This window comes from Acromyrmex echinatior, chromosome 2 (genome assembly GCF_024713525.1).
Source record: "Acromyrmex echinatior isolate Ae372 chromosome 2, ASM2471352v2, whole genome shotgun sequence".
NCBI classification, from domain to species: domain Eukaryota; kingdom Metazoa; phylum Arthropoda; class Insecta; order Hymenoptera; family Formicidae; genus Acromyrmex; species Acromyrmex echinatior.
The window spans coordinates 2,058,680-2,082,871 of record NC_141853.1 but is presented as its reverse complement, the minus strand read 5'-3'; the positions used below and the strand labels follow the sequence as shown (position 1 = coordinate 2,082,871).

Genomic DNA, 24,192 nt, shown 5'->3' with positions numbered 1-24,192 from the left:
TATGAAACGTGGGACTTCCCTAAAAAAAATACGCGATTTGAGGTAAGTGGGTCATTGATTCGGATTAGTCAGAGCTACTTCAGAGCTGATATCGACGAGTTTTAACGGGACTGTGAGTAATCGACTTGTGTCACAAAAATATAACATTGAAATGAATCTCAGGGTAAAAGAAATGGAATATTATCTTAAAAAATGATTTATATTTGATTAAACTCGTTCATTATTTTTTCATTTACTTATTTATGTCACTAATATTGATTATTATTATATTTCATAAAATTATAGTAAAGTTAAGCTTAACTTGTATTTCTAATAAAACATATATGTAAAAATCGACAGAGGTTAGTGACCGTTGCAGAAGGGAAAAGAGAGTCATTATGATAAATTCATTCTACGGTTAATTACGCTTTATCAATGTTGTTTTCCTTGCTCGATTGAAATTTCATCCGACTGCCACGCGAAATCATTAACACAGATAATGGATACTTGATATAATTAAAGAGGCTGAGTGTCTTATTACTAAAACTTGTTTTCTTTAACACTGGAGGAAAATAATTAGCATAATGCTGTGTATCATTCATATCATTATTAAGTTTAAAGAGTATAAAAAGATTTTTCTTTTTAGAGAGAATATTTTGTTAATACGTTTTGCATTTACAAAATTGATTTATAAACTCTAGTTAGTTCCATGGCATTGCGGGATACGTGGTATTGGAAAAAGTGGCTCACTTGCGAGAGTGAAAGCACTGGAAAAGTGAAAACGCATTCGTTGCATTCATTAAATGCGCGCCTGCACAGCATATTGCAATTAAATTGTCGTTTCAAGAGCTCATATTCGAAAGTATAACTGAGCGACTCTTGCACGCGAGGTATATCGCAATATGAAATGTCATACATAACAGTTTAAACAGACTTGACATAATACTATTTTACTTATATTTTTAAATCTTTCCTTACTCCGTGTTTTTCATTTATATCTGTTCCATTAATCGATGATCATGCAGAAAGAATACTGAGAGAAAAAATGATTGCAATTGTCACAATTTAACTATAAATAGTCATTTTTTGGGACATAAATATAAATGTTTTAATCATATAATATAATCAATTGTGCTATTAACAATAATTATACACACTGAAAATCTTTTATCTTAGTTTTTCTTAATATATTTTTTAGTTATTATTGCCACAACACATAGTAAATAAGAAAGCTAAGAAATATAATTGCAGCTAATTGCATTTACTGAATAAAAATGTTTATTTTATTTGTGTGTGTGTGTGTGTGTGTGTGTGTGTCATTTATATCTTAATATTTTATTGTATTAATATTTTAAATTATATTCATCATTGTTTATAGTATAAATTTTTTATTTTGAGAGAACATATATAGTAATTATTATCTACTAATATTATAGCCATAATAATCATAAATGGAGCTCATGGTTGTTACGGCTATAATATTGTTATTAGGAGCTTCTAACTATAAATATTTTACAATTATATTCACAAATTTGTTTCTCTCATTGCATGTAAGTCATTTGGAAATGCAGCAAGTTATTCTGATCTTCGAGAGTGATGGTTTTACTTTTGTATATGTATCCCTTTTGATATATTGTGACGTGAATGTGACTTCCGTGTTTTTCCCTTAATATTTGTTCACATCTTTTTCTTAATATAAGAATCATACACACACACACACACACACACACACAAAGTTCAAAACTTCTTTTTCTTCTCCAAAGCTCGATCATGAATAATAAATTCCACGAGTCCATGGATAATGCGAACCATAGATCATTCATTATTGAATCTGTGGGATTACATAGGTGAGTAAGATAAATCTTTTGCGAACATGTTTTGATGTCATGAATTATATTTTGGTCATTTTTATGTTACGCCAAAGATTGTTGAAGGGATGATAAATTTTCTTAAGTACTTATGTACTTGAGAAAAGCGCAATTTTTTTTCTTGTACTTTGACGCTAAAGAAATGGGTTTTTTTTTCAATGTACAATTGGAATCTTTGCTGCTTGACATATCTATTATAATTTTTTTGTAACCCTGATTCCGATATCTTGTTTCTATTAACCTCAACATTCTATCTGATTGGCCTAGATAAGATATGGATTACATCATACCCTTGTGGCCATTTTTTTTGTATAACCATCCTTGTGCATAATTATTGTTGTCACGTCAGCCTTATTATTCAAATTTAAATTACATCTCAAGAACTTATATAAATATATTAATAATTATAATATATGTTTTTTTAATTCTTTAATAAAATAAAGTTTCCATAAGATTGAGATAGAATTTGTTATATTTTTTTTCGGATATCGAATATCTTTGCAGTTAATATTTCAATAGTGTGTGATAATGATAATATGATGCTTTATTTACATTTTATTTGTTACAAATAATAAATGTGGGATGTTACAAGTATATGTTTTATTTCTGCATTGCAGTATGAAACAACAATGTTTGTACTAATACTATCCGCATTGCAAAAACTTAAGATTGCCCAAGAGACAGTGAAAAGTGAGAGGAGAGAAACTCGCTTGTCGCTTGACATTGCTCGTAGCTGATAATGAGTGTTTGCTCATTGTTGGCTCAAGGCTTTAACTCTCCCTCGAACTGGTCAATCTTTATGTGCATTGTCAGGCACAAATATTAATCCACGTCTTGTATGATGGCCAAGGATGGTAGGTCAAGGTGTAACTACTCATTCTCTTCATTGCTTCCTATATGAAAGCTTGATGCTTTCTCCTTTCATCCTACATTATATACTTCTATTCTAAAATTAATGAAAGATGACAAAAGATAACATTATTTATTTCCCAAAATTGGTTAAGAGTTTTGAAGTTCACGAAATTATATTTCAAGTATATAAATTGAAGAGAATCATTCCCTGAGAGAGAATTTTCTCTTACAATTTATTCTAAAAATCATAGTAATTGTAAAATAGCATCGTATTTTGAAGAATTATGTGATTCTCTTTCTGATTTGTTAATATTTTTATAATAAAATATAAAATGTTAATTTAATTAATTTTACTAAAAGGTATAATAAAATTTTAATAATTTAAAAATTTTAAATATATTGAACAGTTTATAATTCTTTATTGTTTTAAATAGAACAGATGTGCCAAGTAATGATAAAGAAATAAAATATTATATTTTATCTAAATTTTACAATACAATGATATTTTCAACTTGATTTATTGTTCGTCACTCACAATTTTATCATACACTCATAATTTTACCGTGATAATTGATCGATGTTTGATATTTTTATTTTTACTAAAATATTTCTAAAGTCACTCATCAGTGAATGAATAATACATGGCATCGCTGAAGACAAAAGTCTTGGAAATATTAAAAAAAAAACGATTTTATAGAGAAATCTTTAAGTTTTCACGATAAAAATTAAAAAATTTTTTTAGGCACATGATAAGTCTATAAAGTACGCAAAAATTTTCCAATTTTATCTAGCTTGTAATTTTCTGTATGTAAAAATGATTAAACACAAAATACATAGTGTTACTATATTCGTCAAAAGTAGATATTTTCGCTTTAAAAAATTTTGTTTTAAATTTAAATTTCGTTTAGTTATAACGAAATTACAACTGTTTGAAGTTTGTAGCGTTATGAATTTTTTTGTTTCAACCTAATAGTTTATAAAATATCTTTTATTTATTTTAAAAATTCCTATTTCTTATTATCGGTAATATTTAATAGGTTGCTAAATCGTTCCACGCTTATCACTAAACATGATAAAATTCTAACAATTTTGCAGTAGAATATAACGAGAAATTTTTTCCGTTACGAGAAAATTAAAACGTTTTGTAGTGTTTAAATATCAACGATTCATCATTAAATTCGAAAATTTATTTTCAATTATTTATATTCTCTAATTATTTTTAATACCTATTATTAGTGAAGTGGTAAATTGTACTATTTCTAAAAAAGAGATGTTCTAAAATATTCTAAATACAATAAACTACATGCGCGCACACACATACACACATACATAATGAATTTAACGAAGATGTAATCAGGCAACTTTAACACGTCTAAAATCTTGCGATGAAACCTGTAAGTATGTGAATACGACCCTAAGGGATTTACTGAAAGGACCTTGGAGAGAATCGGCGGGGGAGAGACTCACGAGGAGGGTTCCATGAGGCAACGCACGTGCCTCTTAAAGACGGTCGAAGGCCATACTGTTCATAAATTTTCGGGTTGGTTGAGGGGTGAAAAAATCCGGGCCAGGGCGAGCTTGCTTCGTGCGTGAGGATAGTGCGTTTTTCACGAGGGTCGTGACCTTGCTACGTGGAAAACTGGAGTGTAAAAAGGAGCAACAAGGACGAAGGACAAAGATCGAAATAAGTCGTGAAGGACAAAAGTGTATTAACCCGGAAGACAGCGTTTTGAGTAATAAACAAAAAAGGTATTTCCATTCTACACATAGTATTATAAAAGTATTTCGATGTGATACATCATTTTAGAAGATATTATGCCAGTCAGAAGTATGTATGCTGTTTTTATTGTTTAAAGAGATGAAATACAAAAGTTTAATACAAATTGTATCACATATATGTATTTACATATTAACTTTATTTCAAATAGTTTTGAAAATTAGAATCATATTATGATTGTGATCTATTCATATTATGATTGTGATCTGTGGAAAGTCAAAAAACGGTATAAATGTATATAGATCTATATAGAATTGGACATTTTAATTTTGTCCGTAAAATGTTTTTACGTTAGTTTAATTAGTGGCAGCGTACAGCACAGGAGTTACGATCGCGAGAGTAAACCCGTCGGGAATCATCCCGATTGCGTTCGCGATTTACGTTTGTGGGCTGGCTTTATACTTAGAATCCAATTATCGGAAAGCCACGATGGTGGGTATTGTCTTTGTGATGGAATCCTACCAACGGCGTGCATGGTTCGAGGCTACCTTCTACTGGTGTTTGAGAGAATGCGCTGTCCCTGGACAAGCAGAGTACATTCCCAGACTGGGTTTCAGCCTCCAGGACGCCCTCACATTACGAGCCGCGTATCCGTCCCCCGCACTTCCGCCCCCCCTCCCTTCCACGCATAAAAGCCTTCGCACTCTGCGTCTCAGCTAAGGAGCGCGTTCAAGGTTCCGACCGAGGTCGCAGACACATCCAACGAGATCGGCATCCCCTCTTGTGCTAGTACTCTCCCCCTGTGTCAACATAAGGAACAGAGACAATAAGACAATGAATAGTACTAACTTTATTATTTTTATTCGTCTCACTAATAGACAGTCGAAACCGGTCATTTCCCGGTATATTCGGGAGAATTGAGAATAAAGGCAAAAAATGTTATTTATAATCAATATTTTGTTTAACTATTGCATTGGTTGTATGTTCATAAATTCCAAGCATCAGCAGGTTAACGAGCGGCCTTTGGGTTAACCGCATTACACTCTGCAGTAAGTTTTACTGAATGGTTTATTGTTAGTCGATGATTTGTTGTTGATCTCTACTCGGTAGCTTCCACTTCATTTTCTTTTTGCTTAATCCGAATATGATAGAAATATAGACTCGAGAGACTCCCTGATATTTGAGAATTAACGACTCATTACAATCTCAAGATCATATCTTAGAACGAAGGTATGATGAACAAAACTCACATCGCGACTTATGCGCGATATCTCAAGTACATATTATATAAATAGAAACTTAATAGATAAAACATCATATCTATTTATCTGAGGCATAGATATATCTACAAAGCATGTTCAAATAATGTTCATTATATATTTATTATTGGAGAGTCGAAGCTAATCGTGTGCGCCGTAATATATTTACGTCAGATCAATTTGAACGTGGCAGCTAAATCAGGGGGATAATTAGTTTCCCAATCCCAGTCGATATTTTTAGTTAATAGCTCATTTTTATCTTCATTCGAAAATACGCCCTCGCGTGACATAACAATTATGATGAAGCGCATCGACATGATGATGCGGTGGAAGCGAAGTGCAGAGTTCACGATAGGACAGTTCACGTTAGCGAGAACTAGGTTGCGTGGCAACCGACGCCCACGGGGCGCCACGCGCCTCCAATGTAGGTATTTACGCGAGCGGGGTGGCTATCATTTCTGTTACACCGCACCTCGTCGTAGGCGGATTCGGTGGATCAACGAGAGAGATTGAATGTATCGGGTTCTGTGCGGAAAAAGTATGGAAAAACACAATTGAAGAGCCCCATTACTCGCATTCCTGTAACTATCAACACTTGCATATCGATTACGATATTAAATTTATATATAATTAAATTTACATATTGGACGTACGCATTGCACTCTCGTTTTATTATTCTTTTCCGATGAGTAAAACGAATAATTAAATGAGAGATAGAAATAATAATATTTTCGAATAACCATTTTTTTTCGATCTAATCGATTATTCGAGAGCGAGTAATTATTTGTATATTGAGAATATAAAAAACGTGAAGATATTTTAATTTGTTTTTTTTTTATTGTAATTGGCGTCTTCGATAACGCGCGCGTTCGTAAATTTCGTCGTATACGTATCTAAATATTATACTTACCAAGGTTGTGTAAAAGTTCAAGGTATCAACAAAAAAAGATATGAACATCAAGATGTCCAGCTCAAATTAATATACGGCATGATCGTCGAATTATACGAGTCGCACAAATAAGAATTTTAAAAATTTAGGTAATATAAATTATTTATTTGTAAAGACATATTTTCTTAAATATTCAAAATTCAAGATATCCGATTATTGATACTTGAATAATTACATTAATTTAGGGGCAATTATAACTGCTTGGTCTTTTTCGTTTACACATTAATAATTAATTTTAGAAGTGCAATTTATATTATTAAATATGTTAATGATAATTTAAATTAGAATTTTATTGTGCTTATATGAATAAAATAAACAAGAATAATAAAATCTGATATATTATTCGACAAGAATTTTAATATCTTTGAAAGATAGGATAAGAGATCTCAGATTTTTTATTGAAAGAATCGGAAGGCTGTGGGATTAAAGATAAATAAGAAGACAATATATTTTTATGTATAATTCACCAGACAATGTTTATTCAGACGACCTCACAACTCCCAAGCGTACAAAATGACGTGCTCACTGGGCAATATGCGGGGCTGCATTTCTTGCATGTAGTAGAGTACATTTTATCCATATTTTTCGTTTTTTTTCCACCAGAAACAACAGCTGTATTTGTATTCTTCTTAATGGATAGGGAAATATATCATACTTTATGTATCGTTTACTATAATAATTATGTGTAGTTTATGCATAACAAGTATTACGAATATCAACGCTAGGTTGTCTGCGGAAGGGAGGGAGGAAGGGAGGGAGGAGAGGAGGACAAGAATAAGTGTTCGCTCAGTGTGCATATATGTTGCTGTCGTGTGTAAATGTGTCCATATTGTGTGTATATGCGTGTTTTTGTAAGGACAAAAGGATTCTACGAGGATTCGCTTGGACAAACAGGTGAATGTGGTACATGCGACACGGCGAAGGAAATGCATTCTCTCTTTAGATACAATAAATACAGAGGCCTCTAAGCTGAAGGAAGGGATGGGTGTTTAGGAATACAATTGGCTAGGCTATATTTCTAGCCGGAAGATTGAATGTGCTTTTAATGCCTCATTCCTTGACGAGTAGATTCCCTTTAATCTGATCGAACTTTATTGCAACTCTATTTAAATCGTTAATTTGAGGAGCGAACTAATACGAAACTCAAATCAGACATGAGCTCCTTCTAGGTCGAACCAAGAGAATCTAGTCCATCTTGAAAGGAGGCATAAGTGTTTCTACAACTGTTTTAAGATCGGTTTTATTCGCTCGCAACTCAGCGTATTGTGAATGTATTAGCGTATTCGATGCGATGTTCATGCTGGAACTGGGATATGCTGGATGGTTAAAGGGGAGGGGGCGGGGCGGGCGTCTCAACAACACGTCGGCGGCGGCCCACCGCGTATCTTCTAACTTTTCCTCACGATTTTTTTTTTCGAAGCAGAAGAGGTTCACTCGCGCCTACCAACACATAGTCTTACAAATCTACTATTTACAACTGCGTTTCGAAGTTCTACTCGGAACTCCGTTTTGCTCGAGCGCTCCGCGGCTTCTCTCTTACTCTTCTTTCCCTTTCCATCTTTCTCTTCCTTCTCTCACTTGCTATCTTTACCTCGCTTTCTCTTTCGCAATCCCGTCTCGATCTATCTAATCTGACTTTCATGCATGCACACACAACACATAATATTGTATAACGCGCTTAAGCGGGCCTACGATACCTATCTCGCTATACGACGCGATTAGAGGATATAATTACTTCTCGCGTCGTCTTCCCGACGAAGAGACACGACATGTAATATAAAGGTACGGTAATTGCAAACTGGTGGCCGCGGCGGGCCGATCAGTCTCATAACAAAACGCTTAATTCTTTAAAATCGCGTACGCGATGTTCATTCTCGGTTGCCACCGCGATCAAGAAGCTTTTCGATTTGCCCCGATTCATTTGCACAAGCACGCTCATCCGTCATTCATTCTCTCTTTTTCCCATTCATTCCGTATGTCTGCCTTTCATCATTCACACAAGAGTATCATACGCATCTTTTTCTACACGTACACGAAATGATAATTTTTTACGGTTATGATACCTTACACATATTACAATAATATTAATTAGTTTTATAATATTTAATAATTATAGTAGAGTAGATGATCAATGAATGAGGTGGAGACTGTACAGGATGCGCGATTTCCATGATTATCACATGTAGATAGATTATTAATTTCTGTAACACTCAACCTTTGTTTTTTTTTTTCATCGTAGATGCTCTATCTTCTAGATATACACCTAGAGCAGATAGGTTTTAGGTAGGTAGACAGGTAGATAGGTAGTTTTAGGTGGATAGGTGGCTCTCCTACACAGCACTGTTGCTTTCATCGAATCGGCACTTTTATGCAAGTGTCCATTCATAGTCATTTCGCGCACTCGAAAAAAACAACTCGCCACAGAATGTCTGTCTTCCTCGTGATTATACACGGAGATGTACCCTGTCCATTCCTCCGTAACCTCCACCTCCTTTCTCGCGTGATTTTAGCGATAAGTAGTTTAAATTAATAAATTATTTGGTTTGTCACGCGCTCAGAGCGTCCTGGCACTTTCGTTTCTAGTTAAGGGCCGGGGAAGGTTGTATCGCGTCGCGACAACGAGTTTCCGCCGGTTAATGATTAATGGATCAAACATCCCGGTTTCGTGCGCGCGCACGTCAGTGCATGTTACGGGAAATCACTTGAGCTCGCGAGAACACTACGCTTCGAGAGAGAGGGCCTTGCAGGGCCCAACGAGTGGTCTGGGTGATGGTGATGGGGATGGCGATTTCTTGGACAAGTTCAGCGGTTGCTGGCTGTCCGCGATATCAACCTGCAGCTCCATCATGTTCGGACAGCCCGATAACACCGATAACGTAGCCGCCGTACTCGACGTTGGTCTCGGACTCGTGCTCGTACTACTAGTTGCCGTCGCGGAGAGGTACCGCGGAGATGAAGCCGGAGAGTTGGCAACAGCGAGATAATCCGAGGAAGACTGCTGTTGTTGCTGCTGTTGTCGCGCACCTGTTGTCGTCGTGATCACCGAGGTGGCCGGCCATCTGTTCGAATAGCTCGTAGTAGCGCATTGCAGAAGACCTTGAGATCCTTGCGTCGAACGTGTGGTTATGGTAGTCGTCGATGCGCATTGTTCCGCGGGCGACGGCGATGCTGTCGGAGATCTGGGACTAGCCTCGCCCCGCATTATATAGTTGTGTATGATGTCTGTACGCTTCAGTTGTTCCGCTGTCATCCGCGGACCCTCCATTAGACTTCTCGCGAGAGTGGAATGCGTGCTGCTGAGCAAACTCGCGGTTTGCGGGCACTGGGATTGTGTCGTTTGTGTGGGCGGACTGCGCGCTGGTGGCGAAGTTAGATGTAGATGCAATTGAGACTGCGTGTGCTGAACTATTACGGCCGGTTCGGCCTCGGCACTATCCTTTTGGCGCAAAGCGCGGAACTTCTTGTGGGGCTTGTAAGCCTCATCCATCAATGAGTTGGTATCATACAAAGGTGGTGCCTGAAGTACACGCTTCAGCACCGGCATGTCCTCGACTTCCTTGTCCTCCGAGCGTGGACTCGAGCACACAGATGTGGGAGCGCTGCTGGCACTGCTGCTGGCCGGTTTATCAGGTTTCTCGGTACCAGATTCAATTCCGCTATCACTTGGCGAATCCAATTTACGAAAACTGCGACACTGTGGCGGCTGTGGAGTCTTCGATATAGTAGAACGATGAAGTTCGTCATCGCCGGAACTAGTACTGCCAGAGTTCGCACGTCGTCTATGCGGACAGAGTCCACCGGCTAGGGTAGCAGCTAGAAGAGGCGCGCTCGACGCATGATGACCACTTGGCGGTGGTACTGGATGGTATTCCGTCAAGGAGGCAACTTCGCCACTGCAGGTGCTTTCGGTGCTCGACACGCTACCCAGTGGGCTCTTTACCGCTTCGTCTAAAGTTACGTCCGAAGCGGAACCCCAAGAAGCCGGAGGTTCCTCTTCCATTGGCCAATGCGGCTGTTGTTGAGGAGTGATGACATGTTGTGTTTGTTGTTGCTGTTGATGTTGTTGTTGAGCCTGCAACTGCTGTTGCTGCTCAGTCATTTTGAAAGCCAGCAACTTTTCAGAGTGGAGGGTGTTGAGAGTTTTTAGGTCGGGTATTTTCTTTAATAATTCACGGAGTATATCAGGATGCTGGGGATGGTTCTGTGCTAGTACCGTCTGTAAAGCGTTTCGAAGTTTATTGTGCATACGTTCGACCAGTTCGGTATTACGAAGCCCAGGTCTGTCGGCGGCGATCACCACAACCGAACAGAACAGTCCCAATTCAGCATCGGATAATCGCAAGGAATTGACTCTTTCGGCAAAGTCGAACATCGAGTCCATTAGGAATCGCGCATTACTGCTATTATGGATGGACTCTCGTTTGAGCACTTGGCCGTTTAAGCAGATCATACTGTTCGTTTGACCATCGAACATGCAGGCAAGTCGCACGAGCAACACCTCGAAAACGCCAGCCTTCAATAGAGTGACCTGGTCATCCTGTGCCAGCAGGTTGAATCCAGGTATGCGTTTCGCAAATTCTACGACACCGCGTATGGCCGGCGAGAACCTTTTGGAGAAGTCTTGAAGTAACTCTTGCTGCCCGGTCAATGGTTGCGGATTAGGATTCAAGGGGCATGCCTATAACAGAAAGAATCAAATTCCAAGGTCAGGAGGCAACGAATCGTTAAATCATGTTGAAAGTCGCCTATATCGTTATTGGTACTCGGAAGAGCATACCAGGCGTCCTCGCGTGGCGGAACGAGATGGGATGAGACGAGGCAATTTACACGCTCTCGTCGGATCTCGCTTCCTCCTTCGCCGAGGTCGCCTGGTTCTCGCACGATTTCCGCGTAGAACGCTTGAAAGATCAAGACGGCCCAAGGCCCGCATAGTTATTGACGTCAGCATACATGCCGACCGTTCAAATCTCAAAGCGAAGCGAATGGCTTGCGTAATCCGCGTCAATGTCAAGAGGATAGGTCGAGCTTGTTTACCAAGGTTGGTGGACATGCGGTATAGTTGGGAGTCTCGCGGGCTCTGGCGAGGATCGGGGTCACTTTATCCCTGGTGAAATCGCATGTGTCGATATGGGCTCGCACCACGGTTGTGAGCAGACGTTGTTCATCCTCTAACTCGGCCGCTACAGCCTTTTCTTGAGAACGGCTGTGGGAGCTCTGCTGCATAGCAGCCAGAATCCTGGCCTTCTCTCGCTTGGGCACGCGGCCGAATCGTACCGCTGTAATCAGAAACAAGCAAAATCAAAGGGTTAGATGTATGTTGATTTGACGCTCGCTTGTACGTCGCACGCAAAAGGAAGGACGACGATAAATAGTTAATGCGATCAATGGGTGAATCATGCAACGGACCCGACCGTTCGCTATCGCGAGATGACCTTCGTATAAACGAATGTCGGCACTCGCGTGATATTCGCATAGGCCATACGGGAGAATCGAAAGAAACGGCGTGACTCTCGATCACGGTAAACCGACCGGCTATTCAAAGCGTGAGTACCGTCACACCAGATATGGTTTCGCGCCAAAGGTGAAAAAAAGTCAGAGGGGAAAGCGCACGACTTTCTCGCGGGAGAGATGAAAGTGCCGCGCGCTCACGCGCAGTGCTGCGCGTTATGCGAATCTTCAATTAGAAAGTACACTATACATTTTATCGCTATCGAAACCGTTCTAACGTTGGGTATCGTTATCATTCCATCAAAGGGACACCTACGTGCATTGTGATAGTTGACTACTCCGTTGAGGATCCCTTTCAGAATCGGTAACTCGTCTCCCATGACGGTTCAGGGAAACGTAAATCACGTTAAATCTTGGAATAATTTTCGATTTTATCGCACTTTCACGCACGTGGTTGACTTCTCTATCAGCACCAGATATCACCTGCCGCCTGACGCCGCGGTTGTCACTCTGTACGCGAGGGACTCCTTGACTCTAAGGTTGCGTGTTCTTGACTGATAAGCGCCACGAACGATCCTCTCGGCTGACTCGCGAATTGCGGGTCACTCCAAGCGATCGCACTGCGCGAAATAGCGCGTGGCTATGACGGAAAGGTTTGCCGCTCAGAGTTTGAAAAACGAGCGCGACTATAATACGCGTGCAAACACGAGACAGCATCACCGCCGACTGAGTGATGTTCCGCGGTTGCGTTCAACAGCCCCTCCACTTATTCAACCATCAACGACCCCCACCATCGCGCGCGAATGTGGCCTTTGCCGAGCCTTTGGCCTTGAACTTGGTTTCAGCGACAGCCGCACGAGGCGTACCGCCGACCTATATACACTATATAACGAGCAAATGTACGACGCGTCAAGCCGTAGCACCCGGCGCAAAGAGTGAGTGAGATAGTTGAATTTCTCTATGCGCAGATGCGAATTTCCTTTGTCGGGGGTAACTTACCCTCGACGACCTTGTGCAACCCCTTGCTAGGCTACCTGCTCTGTCACCAGCTGTCGATAGTCAGCTTTATCTATTTGCGGACTATCGATCTTTAATGTTAAGGACGTGCTGGTCCTATGAGCTAAAGCGAACTATTCATTTAGTTTGTTATCATCTTGAATCTTTAGCAAACATACAATGTTTTGTATAACTTTAGTTACGATTAATCTAATCACCAGAGCAGCTAACGGGATATTAACTCAAGATCATATCTGATGTAATGATGTAGTAGTAGTATATCGTGTAACACACAAAATCCAATTACTCTACGCGAAGAGTACAGAGATTTGATCAGTAATGAAAAGTGCAATTTCCAACATATTTGTTCTTCTAATTTGGAATTTATCAATTCTGCACCAAGTTCGTTTTTTTAACTCATTTCATCTCATGGTACAAAACCTCGTCGTTAAAACCTATTTATAAAGATCGTATTTACAATGTTCTTTATAATTATTTCTTCAAATACAACGCGACAAAAATGAAAAAAAAAAACGCGCCCGATCATGATAACGATGTCGACAAGTTGTTCGTAGCAAGGCTTGAAGCGTTATGACCAGTTAGTCACGTACAGCTCTGGCCAGACGGTAGCCCGCGACGAGAGCATGCGCCTACCGGCCAGGTAGATTCAGATGATGTAGAAGAGGGGAGATCGATGAAGGAGAGGAGCGGTATCGAGGAAGGGGAATGTAGTTAGGAAGCAAAGTTCGCGAGGTCTCCGCATGGAGTGTAGCGCCACGCGACAGCGCACCATCGCCGTCGGTGGGGGAGAGTTGCGTTCCACGACCGAAGAAGCCAAGCAAGCGACAACGATCGTTCGCTTGAGGTGGGGAATGAGAGGACGACGACGGAGTGCGGCGACAGAGGCGCGGTAGCTGGGAAAGGAGGGTGGAAGAAGGTGGGAGGATTACCGGGGGACGTAGCGGCGAGTAGCGGTACTCTTTCTACGGACACCAAGTCACCCGCCAGACGAGCAACGGCCGTCTATTGACCCCGCGAATCGCGTTGATACTGATAGGCGTACTTTTTCGCACTGATTTTTAAGACGAAAGATCATTTTCGTGTCATACGCGTTTGTGATGGGTAAATCGATTATATTTCTGATTATATCACATCATAACTATTTGAAAAATCTACGTGAATTAATTTGCAAAAATGATAAAAATATACATTTTCATAGTCATATCTAGAGAGGAGGAACGCGTTCTAATTTTGTTAGAAGAATGCGATATATATACATATATATTGTTATGTATATATGTATATATATATATATATATATATATATATATATATGAGAGAGAGAGAGAGAGAGAGAGAGAAAGAGAGTGTGTATGCGTGTGTGTATGTGTGTGTGTTTTGGCGCCCGCGCGACATGTCGACGACCTAGGTCAATGATCCGGGCGGGAGATGCTGTGCAGCATCCCGCGCAGCTGCGATACCGATTATTCGATAAAAAAGCGACCAGAATTTTATTAATTCGTCGAAAAGAAAGCAAGATCTGATTACACCAATTGAAAGATAATCGCTGTTGCTTTCTCAAATGGCGAATTGGCCACTTTCGCCCGTTGCGACACTCCATCATGTCGCGAGGAACGACGTTACGCAAACGGTCAATGACCTGGCAAATTAAATTTTAGAAACTCTTTTACGGAGAATATGACGCTCGAAAGAAGAAATATGCGATGCTTTATCTAATTGGAGTAACAACAACAAATTTTGATCAAAAGGACGCGCTAAGTTTGCAAATATGTTTACGAGATTGGCGACATAGCGTTTTTTTTTAATCGAAATAATATATTCTATTACATTTTAGAATTGTTTCAACTATTGACTAGAATAAAGGCCAAATTATTTGAGATAATCCGCAACATTTCTTTCAGCAATGATAAATTTGAAATACATGAAATTTTATTTAAAGCTACAAAATTTATTCTCATAGATAAAATATTGAAAAGACTCACCATCACGACTCATGCCGACAGCGATGCACTTTTTGAGACGGCAATATTGACAGCGATTTCTGTTGATTCGGAGGATGCTGCACTGTTGATTCTTGGTGCACGGACGATACTGAATCTTTTGCTGGATGCTCCGACGAAAGAAGCCCTGCGAATCACCAACAAAACCCTCGTCAATCTGACCGTCACTGTCCGACGAAGACCCCGATGAGCAATCGGTCCCCGAACGCGGGGCGGCCAAATCACATTCGCACAAGCACCCCATTAATTCACTCCAGCTGAGATAAAAATCGCACGGCGTCTAACGAACTGAACGAATACAACGAATGTAACACCACCGTTTGTGGGATCGTGCGGATTAACCAAATGATTATCACTTGCTATACGTATCCTTCGCGGTTCGAAACTAATGACGCTACCTAAGTTAGAGTATTCTCTGCGAAAACAGGAAATTGATCTTTGGTCGCTTGCATCAGTCACTGTCCTCACATGAACGCGTAATTCGCGTTAACCAAACCCGCGTGGAGTCTCTTCTCGGATACTCAGCTCCACGGTGAACGCGCGCGTACCTAAGTACAACGCGAGTTTCGTAGGGGAAAGAAGCGACCGTTTGTATCGAAGCTTGGCTGTGGACTGGCTCTTTCTAGCACAGAGAACATAGAACCTCGGCACATTGCCTCTGGCGTACCGAGGTGGGGGACACTGTGACCTAATTCCCGGACGTTCACCCGCAGTTCACCGCGTGAAAGTGAGAGTCCCCCTTGCGCGGACTGGCGCTCCTCGGTCGTCTCCCTCTTTGGGTTCTCTCTTTCTCCAGTTTCCAGTTTCTCTCACTCGCGCTGAAGTGAACCCTAGATGATGTCCTCTTCGTCGTATCTACTACGAGCTACGAGTTACGAGCGCTACCATAGAGGCTCGCGGGCGCTCTACTAACGGGTTTCTTCCCTCCTTCCCTCCCTCCCTCCCTTCCTCCTCCCCACCTACCAACCAGAGGAGCCACCCTCTCCGAACGACCTGCCCTACCTCCACTTCTCGGTTCCTACCCTCGCGTTGATACTCCTCTAATATCCACCTACTCTTACTCGCAAATGAGCGTGAATATACAAATCCCTTGTTTCTATTTATGTATCATTTTTTATCTTTACTTCCAATCTCGTTAATCGTTCGGAGCTATAAAGAAGCTGAGAGTTTTGGAATAAATAAAAATTGAGAAAGGGGGTAGGTAGGTTATAGTATAAAGGAACTTCCCGTTGTGTATCGGTCAACGACCTCGCGAGACGATTACGTAACGTGCAACGCGTGGGGGACCCTTCGTGAAGCTTCTATATGTTTCTGTGTTCGTCATGTCGTCGTCGTCGACGTCGCGTCGACGACCGCGAGTATACGTCGAAGCACGTACGCATACGAAAAGTTGGCGATGCTCGTCGCCGAGTAACTCTGCCGTGACGTCAGATGCGCGACCTCGCCTACCTCAACTTCGTGCGGAGCTCATCGAGAGAACGATGTACCGTTGCACCTCCGCGCCCGGGCTGTCAATCGGCGCGAGCGTTTGATGCAAGTCAATGAACTGTCAGCGTTGCCAATGTTAAGCATCGCTGCCTTCGATTCTAACCGGCTGACTTCGGTGGTAAAATACGTCTTCGATCTTTCGTACAAAAAAAGGTAGCTTGTTTCAAATGATATAACTTATGATCTACAAATCGATCAAATTTTTAAGATTCATTTTTTGAAATTTTACTTATTGTAATGTATTTCAAATATTATGTTTAAAATACTTCAATAATTACATCTTCAGATTCTTTGATGGACCTACAAATCTTTCTGATTCAAAGCAAATTTTTTTTGCGAAAGATCATCGGAATTGCAACGAAATGCTATCGAGCCACGAATTATCATCGTGCCCGGACGAAGCCAGCAACCCCTGTTGAACCTCTCGGTCGTCGGGAATCCAACGAGCAAAGGGTGAAGGAGGTGTGTGGGGGAATGCGGTGCATCGATCTCTCGAACCGTGCATGGCCCGTGATGGGTCAGGGGGCGACTACCTTCGTGCGCTACCTCAAGTTACGAATGTTCCTTTGCGCACGCGTCTTATTCTCAAAATCTTTATAAGAGGCTGGAGAATATAATATTTTATCTCAACTAAAAATTATTTCAGAATTATCTCATAATCTTACTATTTTTGCATAAATTTCATACGTACAAATATGATCATTTTAAATACTACTGATAGAAACGTTCTCCTTTACTTAACAATCGCAACAGCGAGCACTGAATTCAACAATAGTTTCAGAAAAAATGCGTCGAGAGGAGAATTAAACGAAACTTTCGCCGAGTCGAGAAAGTTCTGTTATTCTCTGTTCTCAATTCCGCAACAAGAAAAAAATCTCATTTCCGCAAGACCTTATTAACAGAGAAATTAATTACTACTAAAGAGCGGACTATATTACGTTTAAAAGAAATTGTACGAAAAATTCTTGAATTTTTTGAAATTGAAATTGAAATACGCAATAAAGCATTCTTGAACGGTAATATACATCGGACATCGAATTGACATCGGACATTTTCGTGATTCCATCTGGGAATGGAATCGCGCGAAGATTATCTTCACAATTTAGTGGAACCGTCATTGTCCGGCCGACGCGACGCGACGGCCGTTGAAGTTCCAATTTTATTTTCCGTGGAAGTGCAGCGACGACACTACTAGCTGGCAGAAGAGACGTCGGTCGGTGACGGTGGTACAGGGTTGTATAAGCGTTACACGCTTGCATATACGTGCATACTGCACATATATAAGTGAAGAGAGTGTGGGATATACACACGATGTGGTCGCGGGGCCAACGACCGGAGCGCACGACTGCTGCAACGAATAGGGGGAGGGGGAGGGAGAAGAGGGGGGAAAGAGGGACGGCGATCTGTCTGAGGGACGGTAGGGGAAGGTGAACGTATCTGCTACCACGCGAAGAGTGGGGGCGTGAGGTACCATAGTAAAAGTAGGAGGTTTGATGCCAGAGAGGGAGAGAGGAGGACGCGAAACGGAGTAACGGTGACGTACGTAACATGCGCGCGTGCGCGTGCGCGCCGCTCCAACAGTCGCGACACTCTCCGCTCTGCTCGGGGGCATTAACCGCTCGCTCGTTCGCTAGCTCGTTCTAGCACTCTCCTACGACCCCAAGAATTTGCCGTTCCGTTCTGTTGCCCGGGCATCGATATCGGTAAAGTCGATCGCAGAGGTCAGAGATGGTTGCTCCCGTGCACACAGTTTTCTACTCTACTGATACTACCGAACGATATATAACGGTGACTTAGTAACATCAGGTGCAATTTTGATTGATCTTGCGTAAATGAGAGACTTGCTAAATCATTGCGGTCATGTATTAGTATTTATGGATCGTAATAAAAATCTTGTCGGCACTCATACCTCTGTGAAATGATCTATAAATGATTAAGAATTATGAAATGATTCAACTTTTTTTCTGGAAATGCCTGTTGGATCTTGTCGTTGTCAATCAATTATTGTTAATTTGCACAACGGCATTTATCATTATGAATTCCGAATCTTTCTAGAAGTCGTAATGCTCGCTAACGTATCAAGCGGAATGACGCATGTATAGCGGCAGAAGTAATCCATTATACTGTTCGCTGATGATATCGTGTTTCGCGGGACGAATTTATCGGGTGTAAAAATTGCGGCGGTCCGATTTCGCCCTGCGGGGAAGCGTTATCTCGAAGAGCTCCCGCTTCGGTGGACAAATACCACGTCGAGCGAACACCTACCACGATAATAAGCGGCTGACCCGATTCTAAAGTAGATGCACCTCGGGGTCGATAACCTCAAGCGAGCACCGAAATACTCGCGCAATCAAATGAAAATGAGATCGCGACTCGTTACGACGTCAAAAATGACGGTTACCCGAGAGAGGAGGGGAGAGTGGGGGAAGGCTTCCCTATGGGAAGGGGGTGTGCGGTGAGGGCATGAGAGAGGAGGAGGAGAAGGAGGAGAAGGAGGTGGAAGAGGAGGAGGAGGAGGAGGAGAGGGAGAGTGACGTAACTGGCTCGAAGGGTCGACGACCGGAGGGTTAATGCACTGGTCGCCTGATTTCAACCCTCCGGAAAAAGCACCGACGTGCACCTCCACCAATTGTTTTGTATCACGAAGATTTAAAGAGGAGCTCCATATTACTAAAAGGTTTCATTCTCCTAAATAATAATTTCTAATACCTTCAAGAAAATTGACCATGTAAGAGCCTCAACTTTTCGTTTTAGAATTTCAGTTTGCTAAAGTTTTATACATCAAACATTAGTTTTTCCTATTTTGAGATAAAAATGTTTTTAATTAAAAGCTCAAATTCAACGATAATATAGGATTGAAAGATGTTTAATAAGATCAAGCTATGTTTTACAAGTCAAAGCACGTATATTATATACTAATGAAAAACTGCCGTGGAAATTATATTTATTTCAAATCTAATTCGCTGCAATATGTACCGTTATGATGGCAAGAGTAGAGCGATAATAGCGCCATTCGACTATTCTGGAACTGCAATCGATTTAACTCAAATTGATCTAAAATATTCAAAATACGGCTTCTATTTTATTCTCCTGCATGATCCTTTAATAAATTGAGAAGCTTTATTCTTCAATAAATTAGAGAAGGTTGAAATACTCGGTACTGTCACAGCTTTTAAGTTAATTTATTTCATATTAGAAGAAGATTTAGATATTTTTGGTTCTTGAATCTTGACACTTCAAAATTTCGAATTCTTTGTCTTTTGTGTCAATTTTTGTCTATTTCTGAAATATTTCCGAATCTATTAAATAATAATAATAATAAGGTATATGTATACAGGAATATCGTAGTGGCTTTCTTGACAGACATATGACGTTTTACATGTTGCGTCAGTAAGTTTTTTTCTTCTAACGAAATTAATATTTCAGTAGTGCGGTCTATGATGCGAAGAGAAAAGTAGCGTTCTGATGAGACAGTAGAGCGAAATAGTGCAACTGTGTAGCTGTGTGACCGAGCGACCTAGTCTTAAAGATATCCAACACTCTTCCGCGTTCTCTTCCCTTTCCACAAACCCCTCTTCCAGTACTTTAAGACGCTCTACCGCTAGCGGCTAGGTCACTCGGTGGAGACTCGGCTTAGCGCCTCTTACGGCGCTGCGTCTATAAGTTACTGACCTAGTCAACCAGTCGGGGACCATGACTCTCTATCTGAGCGATTAGTCTCTTCAGTGAATTTCAACCATCGGAACGATGTTACAGAAGCAGGAGGATGACATTATATACAAGACGGAGAAGACGACGAAGAAAAATTCTTAGTCAGGTGTTTCATATAGAATGTGGTCGATGTAGGTCTTTTTTCTATGGCTGACAATAGAAGCAACGAAAGCAGGAGTATCTACTGCTAGGTCGAAAAATACTTTCGCTCCCCACGGTAATCATCATCTTGGTTTTTCGGTTTGACCCTAACTCTCGCTTTCATTTTCTCTCTTTTGGGTTTATCACCCCTGGTTGCTCTGCAGCACGGCGGGATGTCTCTATTGACGGCTCTGTTCAATTATTTCAATGAAAAAACCGCCAGGATAAATTGTATGACAAATTATTTACATTGTTATAGAACGTTTTCAAAGAAATGTTTTTAAGCAGTGTATGGCTATATTACATTCTATTAAATTCAGTTTTCTCATTTATATTCTATGCATTTATGCATACATATCTGTACAATACAAATTTATAGGTAAAACATTCCTACGATTCTAAGAACGTTCTCAGAAAATTCCTTGGATAAATGTATTATGTGAATATAATCACTTTTGCAAAACAACAATAAATATAAATAAAGGCTAGCAAGGTTTATAAACATCGAAAGATTTAAATCTCTCAATCATTCATATCATATTTGTATCTGCAACATTATCAAGTTCTTTAAGTTCTTTTGTTAAATCCAAAAAGAGAGGAAGTCCTTTTTTTATCAAAACAAGTTTTCAACAATTTTACAAACAAATTTTCTAACAGCTAATTTCTTCACCTCTAGATAAATTGCTGACAACTTTATCTTTTATGACCAATTTTTTCATCTCCAGATAACTTTATTCATGAGATATCTGGGAATTACCTAGCGATGAAGAAATTGGCTATAAAAGATAAATAATATCACATAATCTGTGTGATGATTGTATTTGAATAGGAAATACCTTGTATAAGTATATATATATATTTTATAAAAAGAATTAAAATAAATAACGTGAAATACGATTAGAAGAAAGACGATGGCACGAAGTTGTTGCACGAGTGATCTAAGTCGATTTACGAGCGTGAACGATGCACGGTACCTGGTAGCATGACCACCCAGACCACCTCCACTACATCGCGCGGTTATGGAGATGGTAAAATCGGCGGTGGGTAGTGGCGCCATTCCTTCACTTCCTAAAACGCGTCGATAGCCGGTGCTGATCCTACTATCCGTTTCCGGCCGAGTCGACGCGTACAAGCGAAACAAAAGACATCGATCTTGTTACAATTTAGACAGCTCGGAAAGTTTCTTGTGACAAAGAAAAATTCCATATTTCAACGCCTATGGACACATTAAGAAGACAATTAAATTGCAAAGTAATTCAGCTTGAATGACATTTCCAAATTCTTTGACCATTAAGCCTTAGTTGATTCTGACTCAAACATTTGTCAGAATCATTGAAGAATTCTTAAGGAATATCTACCTGCTTTGAACCTTTTCTTAAATTTTGTTGAAACGGAAATACTTTAGTAAAAAATCTGTCATATTTTCTAACTGTATTTTCCTTTCTACCGAACATAATTTTGTAGGTAAAAAATGTATCACAAAGACCATGAGAATCTATTGATTGATTAGGATCTATTGATGCTTTTAATCATTTTATTAACTGTTAAAAAATGTTTTAAAAAATAAATTATCACGCTGGCCCTGGCAATACGTACGAAAGAGGCCTTCACGAGATCCTCTGCCGATGTAGACGAACTGCCTGTCGTGAAATAATTTCAAGGATCACCTCAAATCTCTTATGATTTCCGCGTGATCAAGGTTTTCTCCGCGTGGTCGACAACTCCTATGTAGCCTTGGTCTCACATCATGCATTTACATTCACGTACATTCACTCTGATCGCAGCACAGCAACGCACATCCGCAATTTCGATATTCTTATAGATAGAAAACGTTATAACGCATCTATGATTTTAAAATCTATGGAAAATCTCTTGAAGTAATTTGAAGTTAATAAACTTCGAAATATACTTAACGAGAATTTGATTATATTCTCTTTTCTATAAATTTATCATTTTTTAACATTGCGCATTTTGTTTTGTAAGTATACAATTTATAAAATTATTCTTACTTTTTATAATTCTTACTTTTTTGATTATATAAGTTAGTTTACAAAATTGTTTACAAAAAAACAAGTTCAATTCTGTCGACAAAACTGAAACGACGAATTTACATATCGAAATCGCTTAGCGCGAAAACATATGGCACTTCCGATCGCTCATGCGAGATTAAATTTCGTCAGCGTTCGATTTAAAAATCTTGACAAAGGATTGTAACGTAAGACTTCGGAGAGACGATTCCAAAGGAATCGAATTGCCGTGTAATTGACAACTGATCTGCCGGTACTCACCTTGCATCCCTCGCAGGAATGAACTCCATAATGAAAACCGGATGCCTTGTCACCGCAGACCCGGCATAACACGGTGGTCCCGTCGAATTCTGAAACAAACAAGAGAAGCGCATTCCGTTAATGCAGGTCGTAACGATAACCTCTCCTCTCGCGCTGCGCGAGAGAAAGGTGGGAGAGAAAGAAGAACACTTTCTCCTCTCTCGCGCGTGTAGCAGGTTACAGCATCGCGCTGCATTACAACTTTCTGCTTTCACCCACTGTCGCGGTCTCACCCGTTTTACGCTCGCACGCCAATTGCCAATTGGCATTATTCGTGGCATGATTTCGCCATTGTAAAAAGAAATACATGTACCTATGTTAAGTTCAGGCTCGGGTTTAGCGGAAGAAACAGTCGAATCCATCGTCGGCATATTGGGACTAAGATGATGATCTGCTAATTGCATCACGTGATACGGACTAGACATGCCTCGACTGGGTACACGCGGTACGGTGGACGCGCGGGAATCGTGCGAAGATACGTTGGGAATCAGCAATTCAGGTACGGGTGATGTGACCAGCGTGTCCTGCGCACTACTGTCCGGAGTAAGAATCATGTTTGTTTGGGAGAGTTTCCGCTGTTAACGCTCTCCTTTCCGACAGAGATAACATTCGTTTATTCACAACACTGCACTGAGAAAAAAATTAAAAGTCCACATACTGTTCCGGAGGTTTACGATACTGTTCCACTTGTTCTCATCTCGCTCTCACTGTCACTAAGCTCACTTACCAATCACTAAATATCGATTTACATGCACGCGCGCGAACGTCCACGTGCAATTCTTAATCAAGAACTCGGTAAATATCGAAGCACCGCAAATGATCGGCGCGATCTGCGACTGTGCAAAGGTTACGGACGTTACGGCCAGACGTTATAGCGAAGCTGGCGGTAAGTTGTAGACGACGGATTGGAAGCGACGCAATGAATTGGAAGCGGAGCTGAGCGCGAGAGGATGGTAGCCTGAAGAGAGAGTGAAAGTAAGTCTTCGCTCGAGGGAGGTTCGCGTTGGTCTGACTCTTGTTCGGCGCTGCCGAGTGTTGGTTACCTGGGGGCCGTGCAGCCCTTACTCTGAGTAAGTCGGAGGTGGAGGGGAGGGATTGATGTGCCTGCTCGGCTGCCAGGCTATCAGGCTGCCTCGACCATCTACAATGTCTACGCCCTGGCTACCTAGTATGTAGTAGAGGACACTCAACACATTGCTCCGTAAGCTCTCTTACAGGGCCCCCCGAGAGAGTTCATCGTATTTTCAATGTTGGAGGTCACTGACAAGTCGCTGCGGGCCCGTCGCAGTGTGCCGTGCTGTCGCCACCGAGACGGGCCCGACCAATCGGCCGTCAGCTCGGCGGGCCCTCAGTCGCACTATTGGTCCGACTCTTCCCTACCACGTCTACCACAACCGGCCAGCGAAGTCTCCTTCCTCCCGTTGGAGGAAGTTCAT

At 40.8% G+C, this 24,192-nt stretch overlaps 1 protein-coding gene across 4 annotated transcripts in view; it reads right to left on the bottom strand.

Moving 5' to 3' along the window:
* Nucleotides 1-7,073: 7,073 nt before the first annotated feature.
* E75 (ecdysone-induced protein 75) overlaps nucleotides 7,074-24,192 on the bottom strand; it is a 55,303-nt gene continuing 38,184 nt past the window's right edge. For 2 of the 4 annotated variants that reach the window (XM_011055276.2, XM_011055277.2), the window contains exons 2-5: nucleotides 22,718-22,806; nucleotides 15,072-15,216; nucleotides 11,659-11,900; nucleotides 7,074-11,302 (exon numbers count right to left, since the gene is read on the bottom strand). In XM_011055276.2, coding sequence (XP_011053578.1) covers nucleotides 9,344-11,302; nucleotides 11,659-11,900; nucleotides 15,072-15,216; nucleotides 22,718-22,806 — 2,435 coding nt within the window. In that variant the 3' untranslated portion in view covers nucleotides 7,074-9,343. Of the gene's footprint in view, nucleotides 11,303-11,658; nucleotides 11,901-12,388; nucleotides 12,824-15,071; nucleotides 15,217-22,717; nucleotides 22,807-23,069; nucleotides 24,036-24,192 lie in introns of those variants that run through there. The other 2 variants (XM_011055273.2, XM_011055278.2) reach the window with 2 other exon arrangements.